At 42.5% G+C, this 25,537-nt stretch overlaps 1 protein-coding gene across 2 annotated transcripts in view; it reads left to right on the top strand.

The window, feature by feature from the left end:
• LOC138976230 (ubiquitin carboxyl-terminal hydrolase 32-like) overlaps positions 1–25,537 on the top strand; it is a 74,574-nt gene that overhangs the window by 2,020 nt on the left and 47,017 nt on the right. Inside the window, exons 2-21 of one of the 2 annotated variants that reach the window (XM_070349064.1) lie at positions 2,205–2,332; positions 4,048–4,153; positions 4,640–4,758; positions 5,103–5,262; positions 6,576–6,707; positions 7,987–8,094; positions 9,121–9,236; positions 10,348–10,422; positions 11,211–11,294; positions 11,774–11,835; positions 12,347–12,452; positions 14,155–14,493; positions 14,996–15,136; positions 16,548–16,698; positions 18,369–18,526; positions 19,030–19,111; positions 20,803–20,877; positions 21,835–21,973; positions 22,379–22,484; positions 22,900–23,003. In XM_070349064.1, the coding sequence (XP_070205165.1) occupies positions 2,205–2,332; positions 4,048–4,153; positions 4,640–4,758; positions 5,103–5,262; positions 6,576–6,707; positions 7,987–8,094; positions 9,121–9,236; positions 10,348–10,422; positions 11,211–11,294; positions 11,774–11,835; positions 12,347–12,452; positions 14,155–14,493; positions 14,996–15,136; positions 16,548–16,698; positions 18,369–18,526; positions 19,030–19,111; positions 20,803–20,877; positions 21,835–21,973; positions 22,379–22,484; positions 22,900–23,003 (2,491 nt within the window). Of the gene's footprint in view, positions 1–2,204; positions 2,333–4,047; positions 4,154–4,639; positions 4,759–5,102; positions 5,263–6,575; positions 6,708–7,986; positions 8,095–9,120; positions 9,237–10,347; positions 10,423–11,195; positions 11,295–11,773; positions 11,836–12,346; positions 12,453–14,154; positions 14,494–14,995; positions 15,137–16,547; positions 16,699–18,368; positions 18,527–19,029; positions 19,112–20,802; positions 20,878–21,834; positions 21,974–22,378; positions 22,485–22,899; positions 23,004–25,537 lie in introns of both variants that reach the window. The other variant, XM_070349063.1, reaches the window with a different exon arrangement.

Genomic DNA, 25,537 nt, shown 5'->3' with positions numbered 1-25,537 from the left:
GTGTTCCATAAACATACAATACATGTATGTACCCTGATTCTGAATTTTGGAATGTAAGCAGGCTACAGTGGAACCCCCTTTTTAAGACCTCCACAAATCTGAGGAAATCAGGTCTTAAAAGTGGTCGTCTACATTTTTTTTTTCCAATAATCTTATGGTTAGATTTCGCTAAAAAGTTATGTCAGATGATGAATGAACCATGAGGAAAAAAGTTATAGAAAAAAAAATATATGTAAAAAAGATTTTATTTTTGGGTAGCGTGACTCACGCTTCCAATATTTTGTTTTCTGTTTGCTGAGAACATGTGCTTTGCCTAAAAATACTGACCAATCAAATTCATGTCACTATGCTTATAGCCACACCCAAACAAGTGCAGCAACAGTTTGACACTGGAGCGCTGTCCACGCTTTTTTTTAAACGCACGAAATGCACGGGACTTGAGAGGCGTTTTGCGCTTGGCATTTTCCAAATAAGGATATATATCCTACTATGAGTACTACGCTGGAATACTACAATGAATTTTTAAACGGCTGCACTGGCTTCGTCTTTCCTGATCGAAAGGGGGTGTATTGTTGATATTTGTAGATCTATAATAGACTCTGCATTTTAATGGTAAAATGGTGATTTCGGTATAAAAATGTAGACAAGGACCTTTAAAAAGGAGGGAGTCTTAAAATGGGGGTACATTTACAGAGGTTATGAACAGGAAGTCTGAGAAAACAGGGTCTTAAAAGGGAGGGAGTCTGACATTGGGGAGGGGGGGGGGTCTTAAAAGGGGGGTTCCACTGTGTCTGTTTTGGATTGCTCATAAATAGTATCGTTTCAAGTAAGTTACCAGATGTATTCAATGAAATCTGTTCTTTGGTTGAACCCATTGATAATGATATGATTATGAATGATAGAAAGGTTACACAATTATTCTACTTCAGTTCTACTCAGAAGTTTTAAGTTGCAAGAGCAACTGTTATTAGAGTGTTAAGTGTTATCAGTACACTACTGGTGTAATTTGTGTATACATGCATAGGTATAGGTACACATGTGTGTACCTTCAGGTTACCCTACTGTGTGTGACCCACTTGTTGGGTTTGCCAAGTTATGACAAACTGTGAAACACTATCCCATGCCTTGTTCATTCACAATGCAAGCTGTCAGATAAACATTTCACAGACATCAGAACAGTGGCTTTTGTTTTTTACTGGGTACAGAGGAACGCGACTCCCTCCTTTTTAAGACCTTGTTTTCTCAGACTTCCTGTTCTTAACCTCTGTAAAATTACCCCCATTTCAAGACTCCCTCCTTTTTAAGACCCGATTTTCTAAGATTTTTGGAGGTCTTAAAAGGGGGGTTCCACTGTATTACTATTATGCAATTCTTCCTACAATAGTTACCCCAAAAAAGAAAGCAATGAAATGATAGATTTTAACAAATAGTTAGCTGCACAATAAAACAAATAGATTTGTGAGTTTTGCTGCGGAAAAATGACCCGGTAGACTCCGTTCAGTGAGTCAAATGGCGCATCAAGATTACTTTCCACTGTGCCACCCTATACACCGTTTCAAATCTGGTTGTCTTTTCTTGCCTCTGAAATCAACACATACAAACACACATGTACACACGCACACATGTATGCGCACACAAACACATAATATGGTAACATGATAGTTTTTAATACAGTCACAGTGATATTGATCAAGTCTAAGTGGAGATGGCACCAGATAAACAGATTGCACTATTTAGTTTCTTTGGACTTTTGTGAGAGGGCATGCCCCTGTAATTTACCTAGTGTAATCCCCTGCCTACTTGTTAGTACTTCACACTTGAAATTTGTTTAGTCAGAATGTGGTTGAGGGGGGCAATGATCCATGATGTCTTTTTCTCACAGTCACACTCTCAGGCTGAACTCTGCTATTATTTGTTATGTAAGACCCCTTTGAAAAGTCAGGCCACCTTCCAGTGAAGGATACCAAAGTGTACCTGTCATGAAATTGAAATTATTACTTTACTCTATCAGTATTACAAACACATTGGTAAGAAAAGGTTACTGTTTACTTTAACTTCAAATGTCAGCTAGAAATCCCAAGCATTGCTTTGAATTTGTATAGACAGCATTAATGCTGATTTTTTTTTTATCTGTCACTGTTGCATCAGCTTAGATGAAACTGCTGTATTGTATGAGAAGTCTAATTAAGAATGTGATGTTGCAGTGTCTGATGCAGAGCTGAAGCGACTGAAAGAAGCATTCAAACGATCATCAACGCTGGGAGGATGTATGACAGAAAATCTCTTCAGCCGGGAGGTACTCTTGGATGGGGTACCTACCAAACTGGCGCAGGTATTTGAGAGTTTTTTTTATGAGAAGGAATTGGAAAGTATGGCCAACAAAATTAAATGTTTGTTTTTGATGACAGGGCCAAAAAGTTAGGGTATGTCAGGGTTCCACACAACCCCAAAAGTCAAGGGTATTCATACCCTTTCAGGAAAAAAGTAAAGGGTTTTTATACCCCTTCCAGATTTTTCACAGGGTATGAGTGACAATCGGTGTATCTATGAAATGTCATTTTTTTCCCATATGATTGCCTGTCTGGTAGTTATAACCTTTGCCATTTGTTCTTTCGTTTTGCGAGGCATTTTTTTGAGCAGGCGACAGCACCGGATAGGCTAAAGCGAACAGTGCCATCGAGATGATCAGTTTGAAGATATCGCGCAGTTTGAGGACAAGGGAGGCAACCTCTGCTTCAAGGCGTGTCAGTGTCGACAGAGGAGTGGCACGAACACGGCGTGTACTTTAGTGGTCTGAGTAGAGCAGGCGGCCTGCGTGCTGTTGCTTGTAAACTAGCAAAGGCTATACCCTTTCAGCGTTTGACGCGTACGTTTTTGTTTGACCTCTTTGGAAGAAAACTGTTACGTATTTATACCTCTTCAGAGAGCATCTCGTGAGTCGTACGTGATTTGGAGGCTCAAAGGGTATTATACCCTTAATTCTACGTGATGTGGAACCCTGATATGTAGGTCGTTGCAGTGTATCTTCAAAGGTTGTGGCTGGTGGTGCTCACTTTGTATCTGAGTGAAACTGTGGGAGAGGCTAACAATTATAGTGTGTTTTTGTGCTTGTTGCAAAATGCAATTGATATTCAAAGGGTTTGGCTGGTGGTGGTTACTTTGTAAAGCGGTGAAACTGTTTAAGGGAATAAAATTTGAGTGTGTTATTGTGCTTGTCATTGCAGTTGATCTTCAAAGGGTTTGGTTGATGGTGCTTACTCTGTAAAGCGGTGAAACTGTTTAAGGGAATAAAATTTGAGTGTGTTATTGTGCTTGTCATTGCAGTTGATCTTCAAAGGGTTTGGTTGATGGTGCTTACTCTGTAAAGCGGTGAAACTGTTTAAGGGTATAAAATTTGAGTGTGTTATTGTGCTTGTCAATGTCATTGCAGTTGATCTTCAAAGGGTTTGGTTGATGGTGCTTACTCTGTAAAGCGGTGAAACTGTTTAAGGGTATAAAATTTGAGTGTGTTATTGTGCTTGTCAATGTCATTGCAGTTGATCTTCAAAGGGTTCGGTTGATGGTGGTTACTTTGTAAAGTGATGAAACTGTTTAAGGATATAAAATTTGAGTGTGTTATTGTGCTTGTCAATGTCATTGCAGTTGATCTTCAAAGGGTTTGGTTGATGGTGCTTACTCTGTAAAGCGGTGAAACTGTTTAAGGGTATAAAATTTGAGTGTGTTATTGTGCTTGTCAATGTCATTGCAGTTGATCTTCAAAGGGTTTGGTTGATGGTGCTTACTTTGTATCTGAGTGAAACTGTTGGAGAGGCCCGGTAACTCAGTTGGTAGAGCACTGGACTTGGGATTCTCGGTCATTCTGCCATAAGTGCAGGTGGCTGATTACACCTAAACACTCACACACGTGGGGTAGCGCGACTCTGTTGCTGCTAGCTTTCCACTGGGAGGAAGTGACCCGAATTTCCCAACAATGGGACAATAATGTTATGAAAATGAAAAATGAGATCATTTATACATTATAGCGTGTTGTTGGGCTTGTCCTTGCAGTTGATCTTCAAAGGGTTCGGCGGGAGCTCCAAGGGGCTGACCTTCAAGGATCTGGTGTGCGGGCTGGTGGTGCTGACAAAAGGCACCAGGGAGGAGAAGATCAAGTGTAGGTTCAGTCTTTACATTTCCAGGCATTGCCACAATTTAAAGCAGCATACAAACAGGGACGCAGACTTCAGATTTTAGGTCTGGATGGAGACAATACATGGACAAAAGCATTCAAAATTTAGGTGCATAATATGAATTCTTATGAAGTTAAATGCAAACCTTCTGTGTGAGCATGCGTGTAACTTCTAGGGGTGTGCGTGTGTGTCTTTACTGCTTTTCTGTGTCTGTCGGGACATGTAATATATATATGTGACTGTCATTTTGTTTGACTTCATACCTCTGTTGGCTTTTAGTGCCGCATGGACTGATCTGTATGGGTCCCTAGCTTTTGGAAAAACAAAAACAAACGGAGACTTGCAGGAGACCTTGAAATTCTGTCACTTTTTTTTTTACCTGGAGTTATAGCTTGCACCGTTTTCTTTTCAATTTTTCTCACAGGATTGTTTGTCATGTTAACGGTTTGCCTTGTGTGTTATTGCGACAGTGATCTTTGGGATCTACGCAGACGAGAGCTACACTTTTATTCAGAAGGACGAGATGGACCGCAAAGTCCTGGAGACCGAGGGTCACGTCTCTCCTGCCTTGTGTAATCTCTTCAGGGAGGTAGGTTTGCCACACACTCACAGGGAGACCTGCGAACCCGTAGTTTGTATGCATGATTGTCTAGAATACAAGCAGTACAGTCAGTGGAGAAAAAAAAAGAGAGAACAATTCCTAGTCTACTTCACAAGCGTGTCCCAAAGCCGATCCAGTATTTTGACACATGATTACAGTTTTTGCCTAAACATTTAAAGAAACATTTTTTTTAAATGTATTGGTAAACGGTGCAATGTTCAAATGCTGTGTGGAGTACGCTCATATTTCTAAAAGTACACCAAGTTTGAGTTAAATCATGGTGTCTTGAAGTGTTGCTTTCACTTTAACTATTATTTCTGTCTGCTTTGCAGTCTGACCAGGTGAGCTTTGAGACGTTTTGCACCTGGGTACGGGATCACCCTGATGCAACCATCATCTCCAAATGGCTGCTGACGGAAACCACCACCCTCTCCCTCTCCAACGATATGGACACCCCCACCTTTTATCAGACCCTGGCTGGGGTCACACATTGTGAGTGTTTGTGTGTGCGTGTGTGAGACACTGTGTGTGTGCGTGTGTGAGACACTGTGTGTGTGTGTGTGTGTGAGACACTGTGTGTGTGTGTGAGACACTGTGTGTGTGTGTATGTGTGAGACACTGTGCGTGTGTGAGACACTGTGTGTGTGTGAGACACTGTGTGCGTGTGTGAGACACTGTGTGTGTGTGTGAGACACTGTGTGTGTGTGAGACACTGTGTGCGTGTGTGAGACACTGTGTGTGTGTGTGAGACACTGTGTGTGTGTGAGACACTGTGTGCGTGTGTGAGACACTGTGTGCGTGTGTGAGACACTGTGTGTGTGTGTGAGACACTGTGTGTGTGTGTGACACTGTGTGCATGTGTGAGACACTGTGTGTGTGTGAGACACTGTGTGCGTGTGTGAGACACTGTGTGTGTGTGAGACACTGTGTGTGTGTGAGACACTGTGTGCGTGTGTGAGACACTGTGTGTGTGTGTGTGTGAGATTGTGTGTGTGTGTGTGAGACTTTGTGTGTGTTTGAGACATTGTGTGTGTGTGTGTGTGTGTGTGTGTGTGTGTGTGTGTGATTGAGAGAGACACTGTGTGTGTGTGTGTGTGTGTGTGTGTGTGTGTGTGTGTAGTGTGTGACACTGTGTGTGTGTGTGTGTGTGTGTGTGTGTGTAGTGTAGACAGTCAAGTCTTGAGTTTTCCAGAGGATGCTGACAGTTTTGTTTTTGAACTTATCATATTACCTGATTGCAACAAATGATACAAATAGTGTGTGTTCATATTTCAGTGGACAACAAATGATCCATAAGTATGTGTGATTGCAACAAATGATACAAATAGTGTGTGTTCATATTTCAGTGGACAACAAATGATCCAAATTGTGTGTGTGATTTCAGTGGACAACAAATGATCCAAATTGTGTGTGTGATTTCAGTGGACAACAAATGATCCAAATTGTGTGTGTGATTTCAGTGGACAACAATTGATCCAAATTGTGTGTGTGATTTCAGTGGACAACAAATGATCCAAATTGTGTGTGTGATTTTAGTGGACAACAAATGATCCAAATTTTGTGTGTGATTTCAGTGGACAATAAATGATCCAAATAGTGTGTGTGATTTCAGTGGACAACAAATGATACAAATAGTGTGTGTTCATATTTCAGTGGACAACAAATGATCCAAATTGTGTGTGTGATTTCAGTGGACAACAAATGATCCAAATTGTGTGTGTGATTTCAGTGGACAACAATTGATCCAAATTGTGTGTGTGATTTCAGTGGACAACAAATGATCCAAATAATGTGTGTGGTTTCAGTGGAGGAGACAGACATCATAGAGCTGGAGAAGCGGTACTGGACCATCAAGGCCTTGTCCAGAACGGGCTGCCTTGACCTTGAACTCTTCAGACAGTGTGTGTGTCCTCCTCTGCCCGAAACTCTCTGTGATGGTCAGTGCACTTCCACACATCAATCCCCCCACCCCAGGGATGGCCAAAATCATCCGCCCGATCGCCAGGGGCGAGTACAAAAATTTGCCAGGCTAGTAGAAACTGGCTGGCAACTTGCCCGGCTCGCCAGTGAACATTTTGGTTAAATGCAACACTTTTGTTTGTAATATCAAGTTTCAAAACCATATAAAAACTGTAAATGCAGCAACTGTGGTATGTACCGGGCCAGGGAAATTTCTGGCGGGCTAGTGACTTTCTTGAAGTTACTCGAGTAAAATTTTGAGATTTGGCCATCCCTACCACCCCCATCCATATCACACTACATTTACTGGGGATCGGGACATGTATCGAAAGAGAGTAATAAAGGGGGATCGAGTGTTCACTTTTAACTAGAAAGTCCATGTTTGTGTTTGTTTGTTTGTTTGCTTAACGCCCAGCCGACCACGAAGGGCCATATCAGGGCGGTGCTGCTTTGACATTTAACGTGCACCACACACAAGACAGAAGTCGCAGCACAGGCTTCATGTCTCACCCAGTCACATTATTCTGACACCGGACCAACCAGTCCTAGCACTAACCCCATAATGCCAGACGCCAGGCGGAGCAGCCACTAGATTGCCAATTTTAAAGTCTTAGGTATGACCCGGCCGGGGTTCGAACCCACGACCTCCCGATCACGGGGCGGACGTCTTACCACTAGGCCAACAGTGCCGGTCATGTTTGTGTTTGCTCTTGTTTGGTTTTGTCCTTTGTGTGTGCATGTTACTCGTAATGAGTCGTGTGTTTGGTTAGGCACAGCTAATTGTGGAAAAGTGCGCATGTGCGTGCTCGTGGACATGTGTGTATGTGGTTTCAGTTTCATTTAAAAATCATGTGGATTGAACATTTTCTGCCAAACCTCAACAAGATAACGGAGGTCAACGTCTGATACAGGATATGATGTGTCTGATTGATACAGAAATGTAGACTAACAAACACAATAGACAAATTCCGAAAATAACTCTGTCGGGTTTGTACGGGTTGTGGGAGAGTGACCTTTTCTTGCAAAACCTCCGACAAACTAAGGAGGGACCAATCACTAGCCAGGGGTCTGTCGGAAACTTGTGCTCCGGTCTTTGTGTTTTCCACACACCCCTCGCTAGTGATTTGTCCCTTTTTTGTTTGTCGAACATTTTGCAAGAAAAGGTCACTCTTCCACAACACCTACAAACCCGAAGGAGTTATTTCCAAAAATAGTCTATTGGCACAGAATGATATTTTTGTGACTGTTGTTGTGCAGCTCTGTTTGTGGCGTTTGACGAGAACAGCGACAATCAGATAGACTTCAAGGAGATGGCTTGTGGGATATCTGCTTGCTGCCGAGGCCCTTCCACAGAGAGGCAGAAATGTGAGTCAATCGTTTCATCATCCTCGTCATATATGTGACAGGGAGACTACTGCATCACCCTTCACAACAGACTACAGTTGTCAGCCGTTGAAGAGCGCGTGCTATATATAGCTCGACGTTTCTTCTTCGTCGCTGACACCTGTGAATTGTAGAGTTCTGTTTGTAATAGGATCTGGCTGCTGCTGTTTTCTTGTATGTTCTTAAGAACCTTTGTGTACTCATCACAGTTTTTATAGGGCTAAGAAGTCAGCTCTAAAATTCTCGACCCTGTTTGACTGGGCTTTGCCTCCAAAGGTGATTGTTGTGTTTCGGCAGTCGGTTGCATATGTACATTGCTTTTTGTGTAGTAATCAGTTTCAGTTTGATATTCTCTTGTTCTGTTGATCTGTACACAGTGTAAAGCCACTAAAGGCCTACCTTTATTAAGCCCTAAATTGACTGCGTCAAGTTGTTTTACCAAAAAATCAGTGCCAAACCTTTGTGGAAAGAGCTTCATAACTTCAGACCCCGCGGCTGGCTCCCACCCACTTGGGTGGCATCCTTTTTTGCTTTGTGCATCTCAGCCCTGGTCTATCTAAAAACATTCAGTCAAAAGTTGACTAAATGTAACCCAAAAAACAGCAGCTACATACACCAGACCCCATACGAGAACCCATACGATTTTGCCGTATTTTGTATGCCTGATTGTCTAGAATACGAGCAGTACGATCCGTGGAAAAAAATACGACGAGAACAATTCCCAGACTACTTTTCTTTACAAGCGCATCCCGAACTGATCCAGTACTTTGACACATGTTTTTGTCGATAAGCATAGAAAGAAGCATTTGTTTTAAAGGTATTGGTAAACTTAATTAATGGTGTGACGGACGTGTGTGATATGATTGAATCATGGATGTTCAAATGCTGTGAGGAGTACGCTCATTTTTCTGAAAATACACCCAAGTTTACTTGAGAATACTCCAAGTGCAAACTAGGGGTTCCCAGGTCTGATACACGTATTAAACAACAGTGTTGTTTGCCTTCCAGTCTGCTTCAAGGTGTTCGACAAAGACCATGACGGGCGGCTGAACGAGGAGGAGCTGACTGACATGCTGCAGACACTGGACATCGTGCGCAAAGAGTACAACTCATCAGAGGCACTGGTAAGCGGTGTCGGCGTATGACTATCTTCAGGTAGTGTAGGCCTACAGCGGTGCACAAAGAGTACAACTCACCAGAGGCACTGGTAAGCGGTGTCGGGGTATGACTATCTTCAGGTAGTGTAGGCCTACAGCGGTGCGCAAAGAGTACAACTCATCAGAGGCACTGGTAAGCGGTGTCGGCGTATGACTATCTTCAGGTAGTGTAGGCCTACAGTGGTGCACAAAGAGTACAACTCACCAGAGGCACTGGTAAGCGGTGTCGGGGTATGACTATTTTCAGGTAGTGTAGGCCTACAGCGGTGCACAAAGAGTACAACTCACCAGAGGCACTGGTAAGCGGTGTCGGCGTATGACTATCTTCAGGTAGTGTAGGCCTACAGCGGTGCACAAAGAGTACAACTCACCAGAGGCACTGGTAAGCGGTGTCGGGGTATGACTATCTTCAGGTAGTGTAGGCCTACAGCGGTGCGCAAAGAGTACAACTCACCAGAGGCACTGGTAAGCGGTGTCGGGGTATGACTATCTTCAGGTAGTGTAGGCCTACAGCGGTGCGCAAAGAGTACAACTCATCAGAGGCACTGGTAAGCGGTGACAGGGGATGACTATCTTCAGATATTGTAGGTCTACAGCGGTACTGAAAACAAGAATTCCTAACTCACTCTCCGTACTAGGGATCCAGCAAAAGTCACCCGTTCAACAGATATTGTTACAGTTTAACAAGGGCATTTGCTATCTGTGTTTGAGGTTCATTGCATGTGGGAGAACTATCATCATCCTTATTTTAAATGAAAATGGTGGTGTGTTTTTGTGGTGTTACTCAGGAACTTTGTTTTGGCAGTGTTACTTTCAGTCTTTTTGACTCGCCTGAGTAATGGGCGAGTCTTAGTATTCATCTGTGTCAGTTAAGGTTTTCTCGGATGTTTTTCAAGCTAGACCTTTGAAACGTTGCACACTTTTAAGAGGGGGGGGGGGGGGTGTCTTAAAGGGGAGGGAGTACGTCTTCTTTTGGGGGAGAGGGGGACGAGTCTTAAAAGGGGGGTTCCACTGTTATTGGAAATGATGAAGGCGAGTCATGTAAGCATTTGCTTTTCTTGTTATTTCCATTTAACAGGCAGCTCAAGAGATGCCCGCCATGGATCCCGCTGCTGTTGCCAAAGAGATCCTGTCCTGTCACGATGCCAACAAGGTACCACATGTCTCCCTTGACTCTTCTTGTTATTTTGTTGTTGTTAGAAGGCCGCAGTGGCCCAGTGGATAAGATGCCAACATGAAGGTCGTGGGTTCGAATCCCGGTCGCGCCTGCTAGGTCAAGGGTGAAGGTTTTTCTCCTCTGCTGTGTGTGTCAGTTGGTATCAAAAGTTGCAGCCAATGTTAATTTAGATAGAGTTTCAAAATGAAAATACTTTTGTGGCGACTCTAACAGACTTCACAGTACACAATTTCAGCATGGTTGAATGTTAATACAGTGAAAGCCCTTTTATAAGACCTCACAAAATATAAGAAAATCAGGTCTTGAAAAGGAGGAAGTCTCAAAATGGGGGAAAATTAACAAAGGTTATATGAACAGAACATCTGAGAAAACAGGGACTTATAATAGAGGAAGTCTTAAATTGGGGGTTCTTAAAAAGGGGGGGGGGGGGGGGGGTCCACTGTATAAAGAGTATACCAGTATTGGCGTTAACCGGTATTTTACCAGTTGTAATGAGAAAATATGGGAACAAAATTGGCTGCCGGGATGACCTGCAGGTTGATTTTTAGAACGACCGGGTTTTTTTGCTAGTCAAACAACAAAACCAGTACTCTGAGTTGGACTCTTACTGGTTCCAATGACCTGCCTACCGGTTTTGTTCTCGAGTGTTTGCATCAAAAAAGTTTGTGTACCGGTTTGAAAACGTACTGGTGCCATCACTGGTATACTCATGTGAGGCATGTCCACGGTGTGAAAATAATGTGGTGTAGGAATTGTGTGTGCAGGCTGGGTCAATATCCCAGGAGGATTACCTGATGTGGACAGTCAACAACAACCTCACTGACGACTTCCTCAGCTTACTCAGTCAGGTATGGAACTGGAAGTTAACAGACAATGTTGGGAAGTAACTCTCTATCAAAAGTGTACTGGTTGTGGGAGAGTTGCTTTCCCTTGCTTTCATAGAAACATTGAGGCAAGCCAACAATGTCACATTTAGCTTGCATCAGTATTTCTATAGAAAAGCAAGTCAAAACAAAGGTAAAGCAACTCTTTCTCAACACAGAAACCTGACTAGAGGTGTTTTTTTCGCTCCGTAATTTGCTACAGCTTTTTGGCCACAAAGCATGCATTATCCTATGTGGTTATTGTTTGTGTGTGTGTGTGTGTGTGTGTGGTGAGTGTGTGTGTGTGCGTGTCTCTTGTGTGTGTGCGTGTGTGTGTGGGTGTGTGATAGGTGTTCAAGTTACCAGATGTATTCTCTGAAAACTGTTTTTGTTCTTTGTTTGCACTGTGATGTGATGGGAAGATTTAAAAAAAATCATTCTATAATAATTTTTCTCTCTTTCAGATTTGCCACATAGTGTTAGGTCTAAAACCACAGAGTCGGGAGGAAGAAGGAAAAATCATTATGTAAGTTGTGGTGGTGTTAGTATGTCTGTCTTTTTATTCATCCTTCCTTTTGTCTTTCTGCCTGCCAGAAGGGAGCATTTCATACCATGTCACAAATAAGAGAGTTTCAAGAATAAAATTTGCTTTTTGTGTAGGACGTGTGACATTTTTCAACGTCAAAACATTAAAAGTTTGGTCACTTCTGCATGTTTTCCAGGAACCAACAAAGAATTTAGAAAACAACGTTTGTCTCAGTGACTTTGTCACATCAGCAGTAGAAAATTACTGGTAAGGTCACCACCGCCAGGCTGTGATTGTATCAGTGTTGTATATCATTAAGGTAAGGAAATCATGACAATAAAGATGAGGGTATCTCGAGCAACCAGTTTTTTCTCAGTCTGATATCTTCTTAACTATATTTGTTCTAGGTATCTGTACCTTTCTGGCTCTGTTTTACATACCTTTGTTCTTGAGAAATGAACAATGTATTTTGTTCCAACGGTGAAAAACGTATTTGACGTTTGTGTTACAGAAACTGGTTGGAGCGTGAGTCGCGGCGACCCCTGAAGGTGGGACAGGTGTTTTACCTGGTCAGCATGCAGTGGTGGAACACCTGGCTGGAGTATGTCAATGCTGGGGTCAGTAATGATACAATTACAAATAATAATACAGTGGAACCCCCTTTTAAGACCTTCAAGAACCTGCATGGGTGGGATTCTTCTGGTATATGCCGGAAATCCGGATTCGATTATGGGCTTTGTTTTCTTCTTTTTTTTCTTCGTTTTTTTTGCGTGTGTGTGGTTTGGTTGAGGTTCAGGATTCATGACATGTTTCAGTCCACGCATGAACCTGAGAAAATCAGGTCGAGCACCCAGGGTGTTTATTTTTGGTATGTGACCAAGTTGAGGGATGGTCTCATCCCATGTAAAAGTCTGGCCAAATCTGAGATGGAAAGCCAAATTGATTGCATGGGAAGGAGTGTACCTGTAAACTTCCTCTTTGATGTGTTGGAATGGGGGGGGGGGGGGTGTTCAATGGGGGTTCATTTACAGAGGTTATGAAGAGAAAATCTGAAAAGGGAGAAAGTCTTAAAGGTCCTTGTCTACGTTTTTATACCGCAATCGCCATTTGACCATGAAAGGTCCTTGTCTACGTTTTTATACCGCAATCGCCATTTGACCATGAAAGGTCCTTGTCTACATTTTTATACCGAAATCGCCATTTGACCATTAAAATGCAGAGTCTATTATCTGCAATTATCAACAATACACACCCTTTCGATCAGGAAAGACGAAGCCAGTGTAGCCGTTTGAAAATTCATTGTAGTATTCCAGCGTAGTACTCATAGTAGGATATCCTTATTTGGAAAATGCCAAGCGCATAAAACTCCTCTCAAATCCCGTGCATTTCGTGCGTTTAATAAAAAGCGTGGACAGCGCTCCAGTGTCAAACTTGTTGCTGCACTTGTTTGGGCGTGGCTATAAGCATAGTGACATGAATTTGATTGGTCAGTATTTTTAGGCAAAGGGACATGTTCTCAGCATTATTTCATGCTCTCAAAGGAGCGTCTTCTCAGAAAACAAAATATTGGAAGCGTGAGTCACACTACCCAAAAATAAAATCTTTTTTTATAAATATTTTTTTCCCAATAACTTTTTTTCCCATGGTTCATTCATCATTTGACATAACTTTTTAGCGAAATCTTAACCATAAGATTATTAAAAAAAAAAGCAAAAATGTAGACGACCACCTTTAAATTGGGGGGTCCTAAAAGGTGAGTTCCACTGCAATACGTTCTTCTATAGCGCCAGTCAGCGCTAAATAGCAGCAGTCTTGGGGCACTTTACAAAAAGTGTTTCACATTAAAATTCAACATTTCACACACGTACCAAAGTCGGGCAATTACAATTATAAAGCACTTCTCATAAAAGTCTAAAACACAAAACTCACGTAAATCCATACAAATGTAAAGTAGAATAAAGTATTCATATTACAACCATCTAGGATTGTCTTTAGATCTGTAATTCACTGCAACTGAATCCCCAGATTGTGTGCATCCCATTCTGGGATCTACAGGTGTGAACAGTGTACACTTATCAGTTTATCATAAGATATAGCTTTAATATAAGAATACATCAATCAAATAAAGAAGTTGCAATAATTGATATTAAACCCTTTGACAGGGTGATTAAAGTGAATGACCACGTTCTGGCACAGCATCATATGTATTTGATGTTTAAATAGTATGGTTTTTATAGTTAATACGTAAAGCGCGGAGAGAATAGCTTACTGTGGTTGGCGCTATATAACCTGTCATTATTATTATTATTATGACATTAGATTGGGGATGCAACCGTCTCAGCCAACTCAACACCAAAACATCGCATCACAAAAGTCCGCGCCTCAGGGGGTACCCCCCTCACGTGGGAGGAGGAGGGAGTGGTGACCATCAGCGTGACAAAAAACGCGGCCGCTCCTGCTCCCGACCGACCCAACGGCAGCCCTCGGCCAGGTGTGCACGGGCCGCGAAGGAATGGTCTGAACCCACCCGACACGGGCTCCACAACACACAGTCCCAGCACCTCTCCCCGCTTGCGGCGAAAAGCTGCCGCTGTGACCAGTATCGCTCGCCCTCCTGCCATCGACAACAGTCCCCTGCTAGCGTCGTCTCCTCATAAGGTGAGCTTTGATAGAAAAAGATGATCTCATGAGTGTGGGGAGGGGGGGGGGGGGGGGTGGAGATTTAGTTTGTAAGCAAGGGAGGTATGATTTTGTTTTTCGTTTTTGGTGAATGTGAGCAGGCAGTTTCTCTGTTTTTTTGTGGTCTTAATGTATTCTTGTATTTAGATAGTTTTCTGCTGCAGATTTTACCCATTGCATCAACATTTATGTGTGTTCATGCACGTGTGTTTTTTTATTTTCCCGTCTGTATTTTTTCTCTGTGTATTTTTATGTCTATATTTATATTTGGGTCCTCAAACTTAGAACTTTGTAGAGGAGATAAGTGTACCATTCCTTATCTGAACACTTTAGAACTTTGTAGAGGGGATAAGTGTACCATTCCTTACCTGAACACATCCACTTTCTTGGCAGTTTTCCTCGCTAACGAATGAGGGTGGACGCTTGCGACGAGACGTGATGTTATATGTATTCTCCCATATCTGAACTTGTCCCTTTGCAGTTTTCCTCGCTAACGAATGAGGGTGGACGCTTGCGACGAGACGTGATGTTGGTGCGGGGCAAAGACTTTGAGATTGTGCCGGAACCCATCTGGCGAGCTCTGGCCAGCTGGTATGGTGGCTCTCCTGCTCTCCCTAGAACTGTGAGTCCTATTGAAGTCTCTTGCATACTAGTCTTCACAAACAGGCTCTCCTGCTCTGTGAGTCCTATTGGAGTCTCTTGCATACTAGTCTTCACAAACAGGCTCTCCTGCTCTGTGAGTCCTATTGAAGTCTCTTGCATACTACTCTTCACAAACAGGCTCTCCTGCTCTGTGAGTCCTATTGAAGTCTCTTGCATACTACTCTTCACAAACAGGCTCTCCTGCTCTCCCTAGAACTGTGAGTCCTATTGAAGTCTCTTGCATACTAGTCTTCACAAACAGGTTTGCTCAAGGCTTAGCTCTTCACAGGCTTCTCATTGCGTTTTGTTCAATATCATCAAAGTTGCACCAACGTTTGTTATTTTGTTTAAGAGACTACAAAGTACCATGGATGTCATTCCTCAAAAGGGTAAAATAGAACATCACCTCATGTTTGTTTCAGCAGCGTTGCTCCCAGGCCTCGGTCATTGTCGCAAACTATTTTGATCTGGCACATTGTTTTGACCTCTAGCCGGTCGACTGTCCAACAGTTTTGACATGTAGGAGCTCTTCTGAATTAATTTTTTGCTTCTTTTTTTTTCTAGCCAGGACATTTGGACCTATGTATATTTTCAGTCCAGGCCCAACTTAAGGAACAATACTTCTTCAGTAGTTAAGAGGAAACATTCTTATCAAAATATTAGGAGTCTTTGGGGTTGGGTGTTTTTATTATTGCAAAAGGGATGTTGAAAAGCCACCATGGCTTCTTTTTCAGAGCAGAGATGTTTTGCATGAATTCCACAGGGATGCTTAACTTGCTTCTTGTTGGGGGCCCGGTAGCTCAGTTGGTAAAGCACACCACTTGTGATCCTAGGGTCACGGGTTCAAATCCTGGCTAGGACGGACATGGGTCAACTTTATGTGCAGACTCAGAGACGGTATCCATGCATGTTTTTCATTTTCCTTTCATTACTTTATTGTCCCATCGCTGGGAAATTCGGGTCGCTTCCTCCCAGTGGAAAGCTAGCAGCAACGGAGTCGCGCTACCCAGGTGTCTGCGTGTTTAGGTGTATTCAGCCACCTGCACTTATGGCAGAATGACCAAGGTCTTTTACGTGCCATTGTGATGACACGGGGGTGGGACATGGCTTCCGTCTCTGGGTCTGCACATAAAGTTGACCCGTGTCCGTCCCGGCCCGAATTCGATCCTGCGACCTTCCGATCACAAGTCCAGTGCTCTACCAACTGAGCTACCGGGCCCCATGTGGCTAATTACAACGAAACATGCACACACTTGGGAAGCGCGACTCTGTTGCTGCTAGCTTTCCACTAGGAGGACCTGGAAGCGACCCGAATTCCCCAGCGATGGGATAATAAAGTAAATGCACTGAAAAATGAATGAAAAACAACCAAATGCCTGTGACTGTTGCAGGTGATAATGAAGAACCCGGGAGACGAGTCGCCCAGCCTGGAGCTGTACCCCATCAGCGTGCGTCTGTACCGCCACCAGATGCAGTCGCAGCGGGCACCCCCCACCACCACCTTCACCGGCATGATGGCCGGCATCGGGGGCATGGCCTGGAGTGAGTTCCCCTTATTGTTTTCCTTGTGGACACTTACTTTTAATTCTTTTTTTTTTGTTTTGTTTTTGTTTTGAATAACCAGTTTCTTTCTTTATTTATTTAATTTTTTAGGCTGCAAACTTTGCATCGCGATATGTGCTAACAGCTTTGTGGATCTTTTCACGTAGCAAATGAGCGCGAGCTTCATGCTCTTTCATTACCTTCGAAACAGAAGTTCTCATGTTTACCACAGTCTTTTGTAAATGATGGTCTTTATGTGTGTTACTGTGGAACCCCCCCATTTAAAACCTCAACAAATCTGTGAAAATCGGGTCTTAAAAAGGAGGGAGTCTTAAAATGGGGGTAATTTTACACAGGTTATGAACAGAAATTCAAAGAAAACAAGGTCTTAAAAAGAAGGGAGTCTTAATTAAAATGGGGATAAATTTACTGAGGTTATGAACAGAAATTCAAAGAAAACAAGGTCTTAAAAAGAAGGGAGTCTTAATTAAAATGGGGATAAATTTACTGAGGTTATGAACAGAAAGTCTGAGAAAACAAGGTCTTGAAAAGGAGGGAGTCTTAAATTTGGCGGTCTTAAAAGGGGGGGTTTCACTGTCCTGACAGACCTAGCCAACAGTTCCAAAGCGCCGCGACGAAACCTGATGTACACGGCAGCCTTAATTACCTTCGAAACAGAAGTTCTCATGTTTACAGTCTTTTGTAAAATGATGATGTTTACTTCCCTTTGTTTATCAGGTGTTTATGTGTGTTACTTACAGACCTAGCCAACAGTTCCAACGCGCCGCGACGAAACCTGATGTACACGGCAGCCTTAATTACCTTCGAAACAGAAGTTCTCATGTTTACAGTCTTTTGTAAAATGATGATGTTTACTTCCCTTTGTTTATCAGGTGTTTATGTGTGTTACTTACAGACCTAGCCAACAGTTCCAACGCGCCGCGACGAAACCTGATGTACACGGCAGCCTTAATTACCTTCGAAACAGAAGTTCTCATGTTTACAGTCTTTTGTAAAATGATGATGTTTACTTCCCTTTGTTTATCAGGTGTTTATGTGTGTTACTTACAGACCTAGCCAACAGTTCCAACGCGCCGCGACGAAACCTGATGTACACGGCAGCCTTAATTACCTTCGAAACAGAAGTTCTCATGTTTACAGTCTTTTGTAAAATGATGATGTTTACTTCCCTTTGTTTATCAGGTGTTTATGTGTGTTACTTACAGACCTAGCCAACAGTTCCAACGCGCCGCGACGAAACCTGATGTACACGGCAGCCTTAATTACCTTCGAAACAGAAGTTCTCATGTTTACAGTCTTTTGTAAAATGATGATGTTTACTTCCCTTTGTTTATCAGGTGTTTATGTGTGTTACTTACAGACCTAGCCAACAGTTCCAACGCGCCGCGACGAAACCTGATGTACACGGCAGCCTTAATTACCTTCGAAACAGAAGTTCTCATGTTTACAGTCTTTTGTAAAATGATGATGTTTACTTCCCTTTGTTTATCAGGTGTTTATGTGTGTTACTTACAGACCTAGCCAACAGTTCCAACGCGCCGCGACGGAACCTGATGTACGAGGCAGCTTTAATTACCTTCAAAACAGAAGTTCTCATGTTTACACTACAGTCTTTTGTAAATGATTATGTTTGTGTGTGTTACTTACAGATCTAGCCAACAGTTCCAACGCGCCACGACGGAACCTGATGTACACGGCAGCCTTCAGTCGCAAGCACACCATGCAGCAGGTGTACGAGTTCCTCACCAACAAACTCAGGTTCTGCAGGGACGACATGCGCCTCTGGAAAATCAGCGTGAAGGATGAGGTGTGAATTTTACCAATACCAATCAACTTTATTGTCATGAGAATCTTAACCAAATCTCTGTTTAGAGATTTTAATGACAACTTTAATGAGCAAACTCATCAATTAATTTTTAAGCCTCCAAGCTGAAATGCAATACCAAGTCCGGGCTTCGTCGAAGATTTCTTGACCAAAATTTCAACCCATTTGGTTGAAATAATGAGAGCGTGACAGTGCTGCCTCAACTTTCACTAAAAGCCGGATATGATGTCATCAAAGATATTGATAAAAAAAATGAAAAAAACGTCTGAGGATATTATACTCAGGAACTCTCATGTGAAGTTTCATGAAGATCGGTCCAGTAGTTTTTTCGGAATCACTTTATACATACACACACACACACACATACACCACTACCCTCATCTCGATTCCTCCTCTATGTTAAAACATTTAGTCAAAACTTGACTAAATGTAAAAAGGGCAAGTTAAACGTTTCAAACACTGATGACTTGGGACTTTGTTTTCAGCAAAACTTGACTTTGTTGGAAGATGACAAGCAGACAGTGGATGAGGTTACAGTGGAAGACAATCAGCCAATGCTCATTGAAAGTAAGTCCCTTGTACATGTACCGTTACAGCAGTACAGTAGACTTCCACTATATCGAGGTCTTTGGGGTCCAAAAATTTCAGATTGCGATATCTCCGATTCGCAAAACTTTTGTTAAAAAATAAAAATTAAAAAAATTAAAAATTTATAGTCGGTTTTATGTAATAGGCCGTGAAAGGTGGATGCAGCGCCTAAAGGCAGTCGATCTACTGGCCGATGTGAATGCGTGATATATTGTGTAAAAAATTCCATCTCACACGGCATTAATAGGTAACATGCGCCTTGAGTCGCCTTGTGTGGTGAGATACGTGCGCGATATAAATCCTCGTAAATAAAAAATAAATATTGGATTTAACATGTGAACAAGAATTTGAATTGGGTGAATAATGTCTGAGTTTTTCTTGGTGTTGTATGAGAAAGACAATGACATCTACTCACCTCTGCTGTTACAAACACACTCACTCTTACCCTCTGCAATTGACAACCCCAGTCTAACAGAAAGGTTTGTCTATCAAGAATTGTGAGGTCAACAGCTGGCCAGTGTTACTTGAGGCCAGGGTATAGTGTCAGTTGGTACACCCTGTCTGTCTTCTGTTAGTTCTAGTTGGAGTTGATATGCACCAGTTGGTTCCCCCCCCCCCCCCTCTCTCTCTCTCTCTCTCTCTCTCTCTCTCTCTCTCTCTCTCTCTCTCTCTCTCTCTCTCTCTCTCTCTCCTCTCTCTCTCTCTCTCTCTCTCTCTCTCTCTCTCTCTCTCTCTCTCTCTCTCTCTCTCTCTCTCTCTCTCTCAGTCTTGCCACCTAGTTCAACTGTACTAATCTTGTTCTCAATAAGCAGCTACTGGAGAAACACCTGGCCAGGGCAATTAGAGGGACACAAGTCATAAATCGGCATGCTTGTGTGCACAGCAGACAATAAAGGATGGTCAACAATGAACATTAACCATGCTGCCTAAGGGGTGTCATGTGTGACTGATGTGCAATGGGGTGTGAAGTTTGAGGTGTGCTATAAAAGTTCACAAGAGAAAACGTGCTTCTTCACAAAGCAAAACCGAAACAGCTCACACACAGCAGCAACAACAACAACAAAACAAAAAACTTCTTTTTTTTAAATTTTGTAAGGTTGGTCCTGTTTTTTTCGGGGTCCAAGAGGTCTTCGCGATATAGCCGAATTCGCGATTTAGTGGACCACGATTTAGTGAAAGTCCCCTGTAATGCATTGGGGGGGGGGGGGGGGGGGGGGTGTAGTCTGGTAGCTCAGTTGGTGGAGCACTGCACTTTTGTTCCTCTTCTTCTTCTTCTGCGTTCGACGGTTGTGTCTAGGGTCGTAGTTCCGCTGCTGTCGTGAACTGGAACGTCGCTTTCAGTCTTCTGACGTTCCCCAGAGACTTTTGTTCCTCAAATCATAGGTTCGAATCCAGACTGGGGCGGACACATGCCAACTTTTAAGTATTGACTGAGAGATGGTGTCTTTTTTTTTATGTGGTGTTACTCTGCAACTCGCCGTGTATTATCTGCAGTCTGTCTGTGATATAGTCTTTCTGTTTTAAAGTTAATTCCACCCTTTGTGTATTTCAAAACAGAGTCCACTCTTCATGTTTTCTTAAATGAAAAAAAAAAGACACTCTCATTAGTTTGTGTCTCTGTTTATAAATGACACTGGTTTTTCATTATTTCTCAACCGTGCCTTTTGCAGTACGGAACAAGGACTTGACCTGGCCCGAAGAAATGTCGCAACTCGCCAAAAACAAAACTCTGAAGAAAGATGACAGTAAGTTCTAGTCCCTTCATGTGTGGTGCCTTTCTGTATAATTAGTATGTTTGTTCTTGTCTTTCTGTCGGTCTGATTTTCACTTGCAGGCTGTGTGTGTTAGATTCTGTTGCCTGGACTGATGAGTGTGAGCTAATGTGGTCTGCGATAATGATGGAATGATTTGTACTGCAACAGCGTCTCATGCTACGATAGTAAGCTATTAGAGTCAAAAAATGCAATGAGCTTCAATTGGCAGTGTGTCTACGTCTCGACTGGCCTGATTACAGTTCAGAGACATCCTGCTTGATATCGCGCGGGCAGAGAAAATGTCCCCTCTTTATCTTCACCGCGCTGGCAGCAAAACCCCTCCCACGGAGGTGTTTTTAGACAGGCCAGACACAGGTTGTCCCAGAGGTGGATTAAAAGATCTGTGTATGGCATGCACAAATGCTGCAAATGATCTGATTTATCTGAGATTAGTGCAAATTGCAACAGAAACCAATCAAAACTCATTCGACTCATTGTCGCTGTTTAAACCATTAGGGAGCAAAACGGAAAAAAAATCATTGTTGCAACACTTTTGTACTTCAGTATCAACAGCTAGTGTTTCAGAATTTTTCCAACATGCCAGATGGTGTCACACTTTACTGGTCTACTCAAAACGCTGACATTATTTGTAAAAATCAGTTTTGAGCTGTCCAGTACATTCCCTGTTGCCATCCCTTTCCTTTATCTGACCTCAGATTTTCCAGCAGTATTAAATATTCAAGTAATTCCTTTATCTGACCACAGATTTTCCAGCAGTATTAGATATTTAAGCAATTCTTTTATCTGACCACAGATTTTCCAGCAGTATTAGATATTTAAGCAATTCCTTTATCTGACCACAGATTTACCAGTTGTGCGTAATCACGGTGAAATCTGCTTTAGCATCTTACAGGCGCAGTCTTTCAGTGAGGGCTTTGTTATTTTCAGCTCCTACGACCAAGGGAGCCACGGGTCTGAACAACCTGGGCAACACGTGTTTTATGAACGCTGCGCTGCAGTGTGTGTCAAATACCTGGCCTCTCACGCAGTACTTTGCTGGGGGGCTGCACCTCTTTGAATTGAACAGGTAAGTGAAGTGAGAAGAGAGAGAGAGTGAGAGTGAGAGAGAGAGAGAGAGAGAGAGAGAGAGAGAGAGAGAGAGAGAGAGAGAGAGAGAGAGAGAGAGAGAGAGAGAGAGAGAGAGAGAGAGAGAGAGAGAGAGAGAGAGAGAGAGAGAGAGAGAGAGAGAGAGAGAGAGAGAGTGAGTGAGTGAGTGTGTGTGAGCCTGTAATCCATGGCAGAGTTCGGTGGGTTATAGAAAACACGAAAATACCCAGCATGCTTCCCCCGAAAGCGGCGTATGGTTGCCTTGCTGGCAGTGTAAAAACGGTTATACATGTAAAAAAAAGAGTGGGAGTTTCAACCCATGAATGCAGAAGAAGAAGAAGAAACAGCGAATTAATATCTTTTTTTTCTTTTTTTTTTTCTCCAGAGACAACCCGATCGGCATGAAAGGCCACATAGCTCAGCGGTACGGGGAGCTGATCAAAGACTTGTGGAGTGGCACGTCCAGGGCGGTGGCTCCACTCAAACTCAGGGTAGGTGTGCTCTTCACCGTGCACGTCAGTGATGGAGAGAGCGACTGGAATGTTCGCTGGCTAGTTTGTCTACATGCGTTGTTTTCCTTGTTGGCTCAACACATGATGTACAACTTCCATATGTTATATTCAAATTTCTTGCAAGTGGACTTCTACATGAATGATGATTTTGTAACTGTCACTTGTTCAGTTAACTGGCTGATGCGGGAGTTGAAAACATGCTGCCATTCTTAAATGGAATTGGTGTCAGCCTTTGAGTGCACAGATATACTGAACCAGACAATAAATGTTACCCAAAAGTGCGTTACCCAAAAGTAATATTTCTTCCCAGTTGCTGACTGTAATTAAGTGTAATTATTCAGCCTGCTGAGTCATCGTCACTAATTCAGCAGCTGATACGCTTTGCTGTGTGCAGTGGACCATAGGCAAGTACGCGCCACGGTTCAATGGTTTCCAGCAGCACGACTCTCAGGAACTTCTCAGCTTTCTGTTGGACGGTCTGCACGAAGATCTTAACAGGTATCTGTTTGAAATACTTTTTTTTCTTTTTTTGTTGCTGTCCTAACACCTGTTCCAGACCTGTTTACCAGTACGATTTGGGCGTATTTTGTACGCCAAATTATTATCGGTACGCAAATACGCGACACACGCACAAAATACGCCTAAGAAAAAGTCTAGAATACGTTTTCCGGTGTTGGTGTCGGTCGAAGGGAGATAAGGCCAAAAAAAAAATAGGTCTGTTTACGGTAACATAGGGTGAAAAAATAGGGTCGGTAGGTCGGCTTTTTTTTTTTTTTTTTTTTTTTCCTTTTTTGACTCACATGCGTAGCAAAAGTGAGTCTATGTACTCACCCGAGTCGTCCGTCCGTCCGTCCGTCCGGAAAACTTTAACGTTGGATATTTCTTGGACACTATTCAGTCTATCAGTACCAAATTTGGCAAGATGGTGTATGATGACAAGGCCCCAAAAAACATACATAGCATCTTGACCTTGCTTCAAGGTCAAGGTCGCAGGGGCCATAAATGTTGCCTAAAAAACAGCTATTTTTCACATTTTTCCCATTTTCTCTGAAGTTTTTGAGATTGAATACCTCACCTATATATGATATATAGGGCAAAGTAAGCCCCATCTTTTGATACCAGTTTGGTTTACCTTGCTTCAAGGTCAAGGTCACAGGAGCTCTTCAAAGTTGGATTGTATACATATTTTGAAGTGACCTTGACCCTGAACTATGGAAGATAACTGTTTCAAACTTAAAAATTATGTGGGGCACATGTTATGCTTTCATCATGAGACACATTTGGTCACATATGATCAAGGTCAAGGTCACTTTGACCCTTATGAAATGTGACCAAATAAGGTAGTGAACCACTAAAAGTGACCATATCTCATGGTAGAAAGAGCCAATAAGCACCATTGTACTTCCTATGTCTTGAATTAACAGCTGTGTTGCATGACCTTGGATGACCTTGACCTTGGGTCAAGGTCACATGTATTTTGGTAGGAAAAATGTGTAAAGCATGTGAGTCGTATGGGCTTTGCCCTTCTTGTTTCTTTTTTTTTTCTCCCCTCTCTATGATGTTTCACAGTTCATTTCTTCTCATCAATCCCTGTTTTTGCCCAACATAACTATAAACAGTACTTTGAGCTTACCTCCCTTCTGTCGTCTGCTGTTTGAGCGCAAACAGCTCTATTTTGGATGCGGGTTTTTTTTTCATTTCAGACGATCCAAAAAAAAGATTAGGGTCGGGCCTAAAAACTAGGGTCGGTCGGGTTACCGTAAACAGACCTTTTTTTTTTTTGGCCTAACCATGACAGCGAGTCTTCAGCTGTGGAAACCTTGTTCAGTTGTTGGCACGTGCGATCGTCTGGACAATCGTGGCAAAATGAAGGGGAAAAATGTGCCAGTTTCGGATGACTGTACCAAGTCTAAACAGCAGAAGCAGCAGATTTTCTTGGAGAAATGTAAGAAAGAGCCAGGAATTGTGGAGTCTACTATGGGAAAAAGTCATGCACACTGCAAGTATTGTAAATCAGATTTCTCCGTTGCCCATGCTGGGAAATATGACATCGAACAACACTGCAGTTCTAAAACTCACCTGGACAAGGTTGCTGCAAAGAAATCCGCTGAAAGCTGCCAAGGATCGATTATGAAGTTCATTCCCGCAAAGCAAATCCTGCCAGAAGAAAAGGCTGTAGTCCGCGCTGAAGCAATGTTTTCTGAGATGATTGTAAAAATGAACTTGCCACTGTCAACCGCAGATGTTATTTCACGAACTTCATCTTTTCATTATCAATCTGTTTGGAAGACACTGGTTATAATGCTATAAACTGACAGGTAAATAAAATTGTTTTATTCCTGTTGTATTGGAAGGAGTTAAATTCTGAAGGTGTTCACAAGACATGCTATTCTTACACAAACAACGTTTGCACCCACGCGTACATTTTCCCTACCCCATATGGCTTTGCTTGCAAAGTACACCAACTTTTTGAAAAATACACAACGTTTTGGGAAAGTACTCTTGCCTCGGGTTTAGGGTAAACAGGTCTGCTGTTCCTTGTCCCGGTGTGCTCCGATCTCACACCGCCCCGTCCCAGTATCCACTGCTCCAACCACATCTGAATTTCGTTCCGCTGCCATACTGCAATTGATGTTACTGTTTGAAAGACTTTACTGTGCTTGTATTTTTGAATAGACTGACATTTTTAAGTTACTTGTGAAATTCAGGAAAGCCTTGAAAGGTAAAAATGTATTTATGTGTTTGCATGTCATTCAGACTTATTTAGCTCATGAAGGTAAAATGATCTGCTGTAAATAAACAGATTCCCTGGTGTAAAAAATTGTTTTAATCATTTTTATTTGACACAGTCATTGGACAGCAACATTTAAAATGATAACAAACAGAAGTGCTTGTGAACAACAACAACAAAAAAAGAAAAAAAAAAAGAAAAAAAAGAAAAAAGGAAGTGCTTGTGAACACGCCCCAAACAGATTTGTTCAAGTTTTATTATCAAGTACAATTGGTACTGACAATTTCCATTATGGAATTTT

This window comes from Littorina saxatilis, linkage group LG9 (assembly GCF_037325665.1).
Source record: "Littorina saxatilis isolate snail1 linkage group LG9, US_GU_Lsax_2.0, whole genome shotgun sequence".
Taxonomy (NCBI): Eukaryota; Metazoa; Mollusca; class Gastropoda; order Littorinimorpha; family Littorinidae; genus Littorina; species Littorina saxatilis.
Note: the sequence above shows the minus strand (reverse complement) of the source record. Positions and strands in the feature narration are given on the sequence as shown.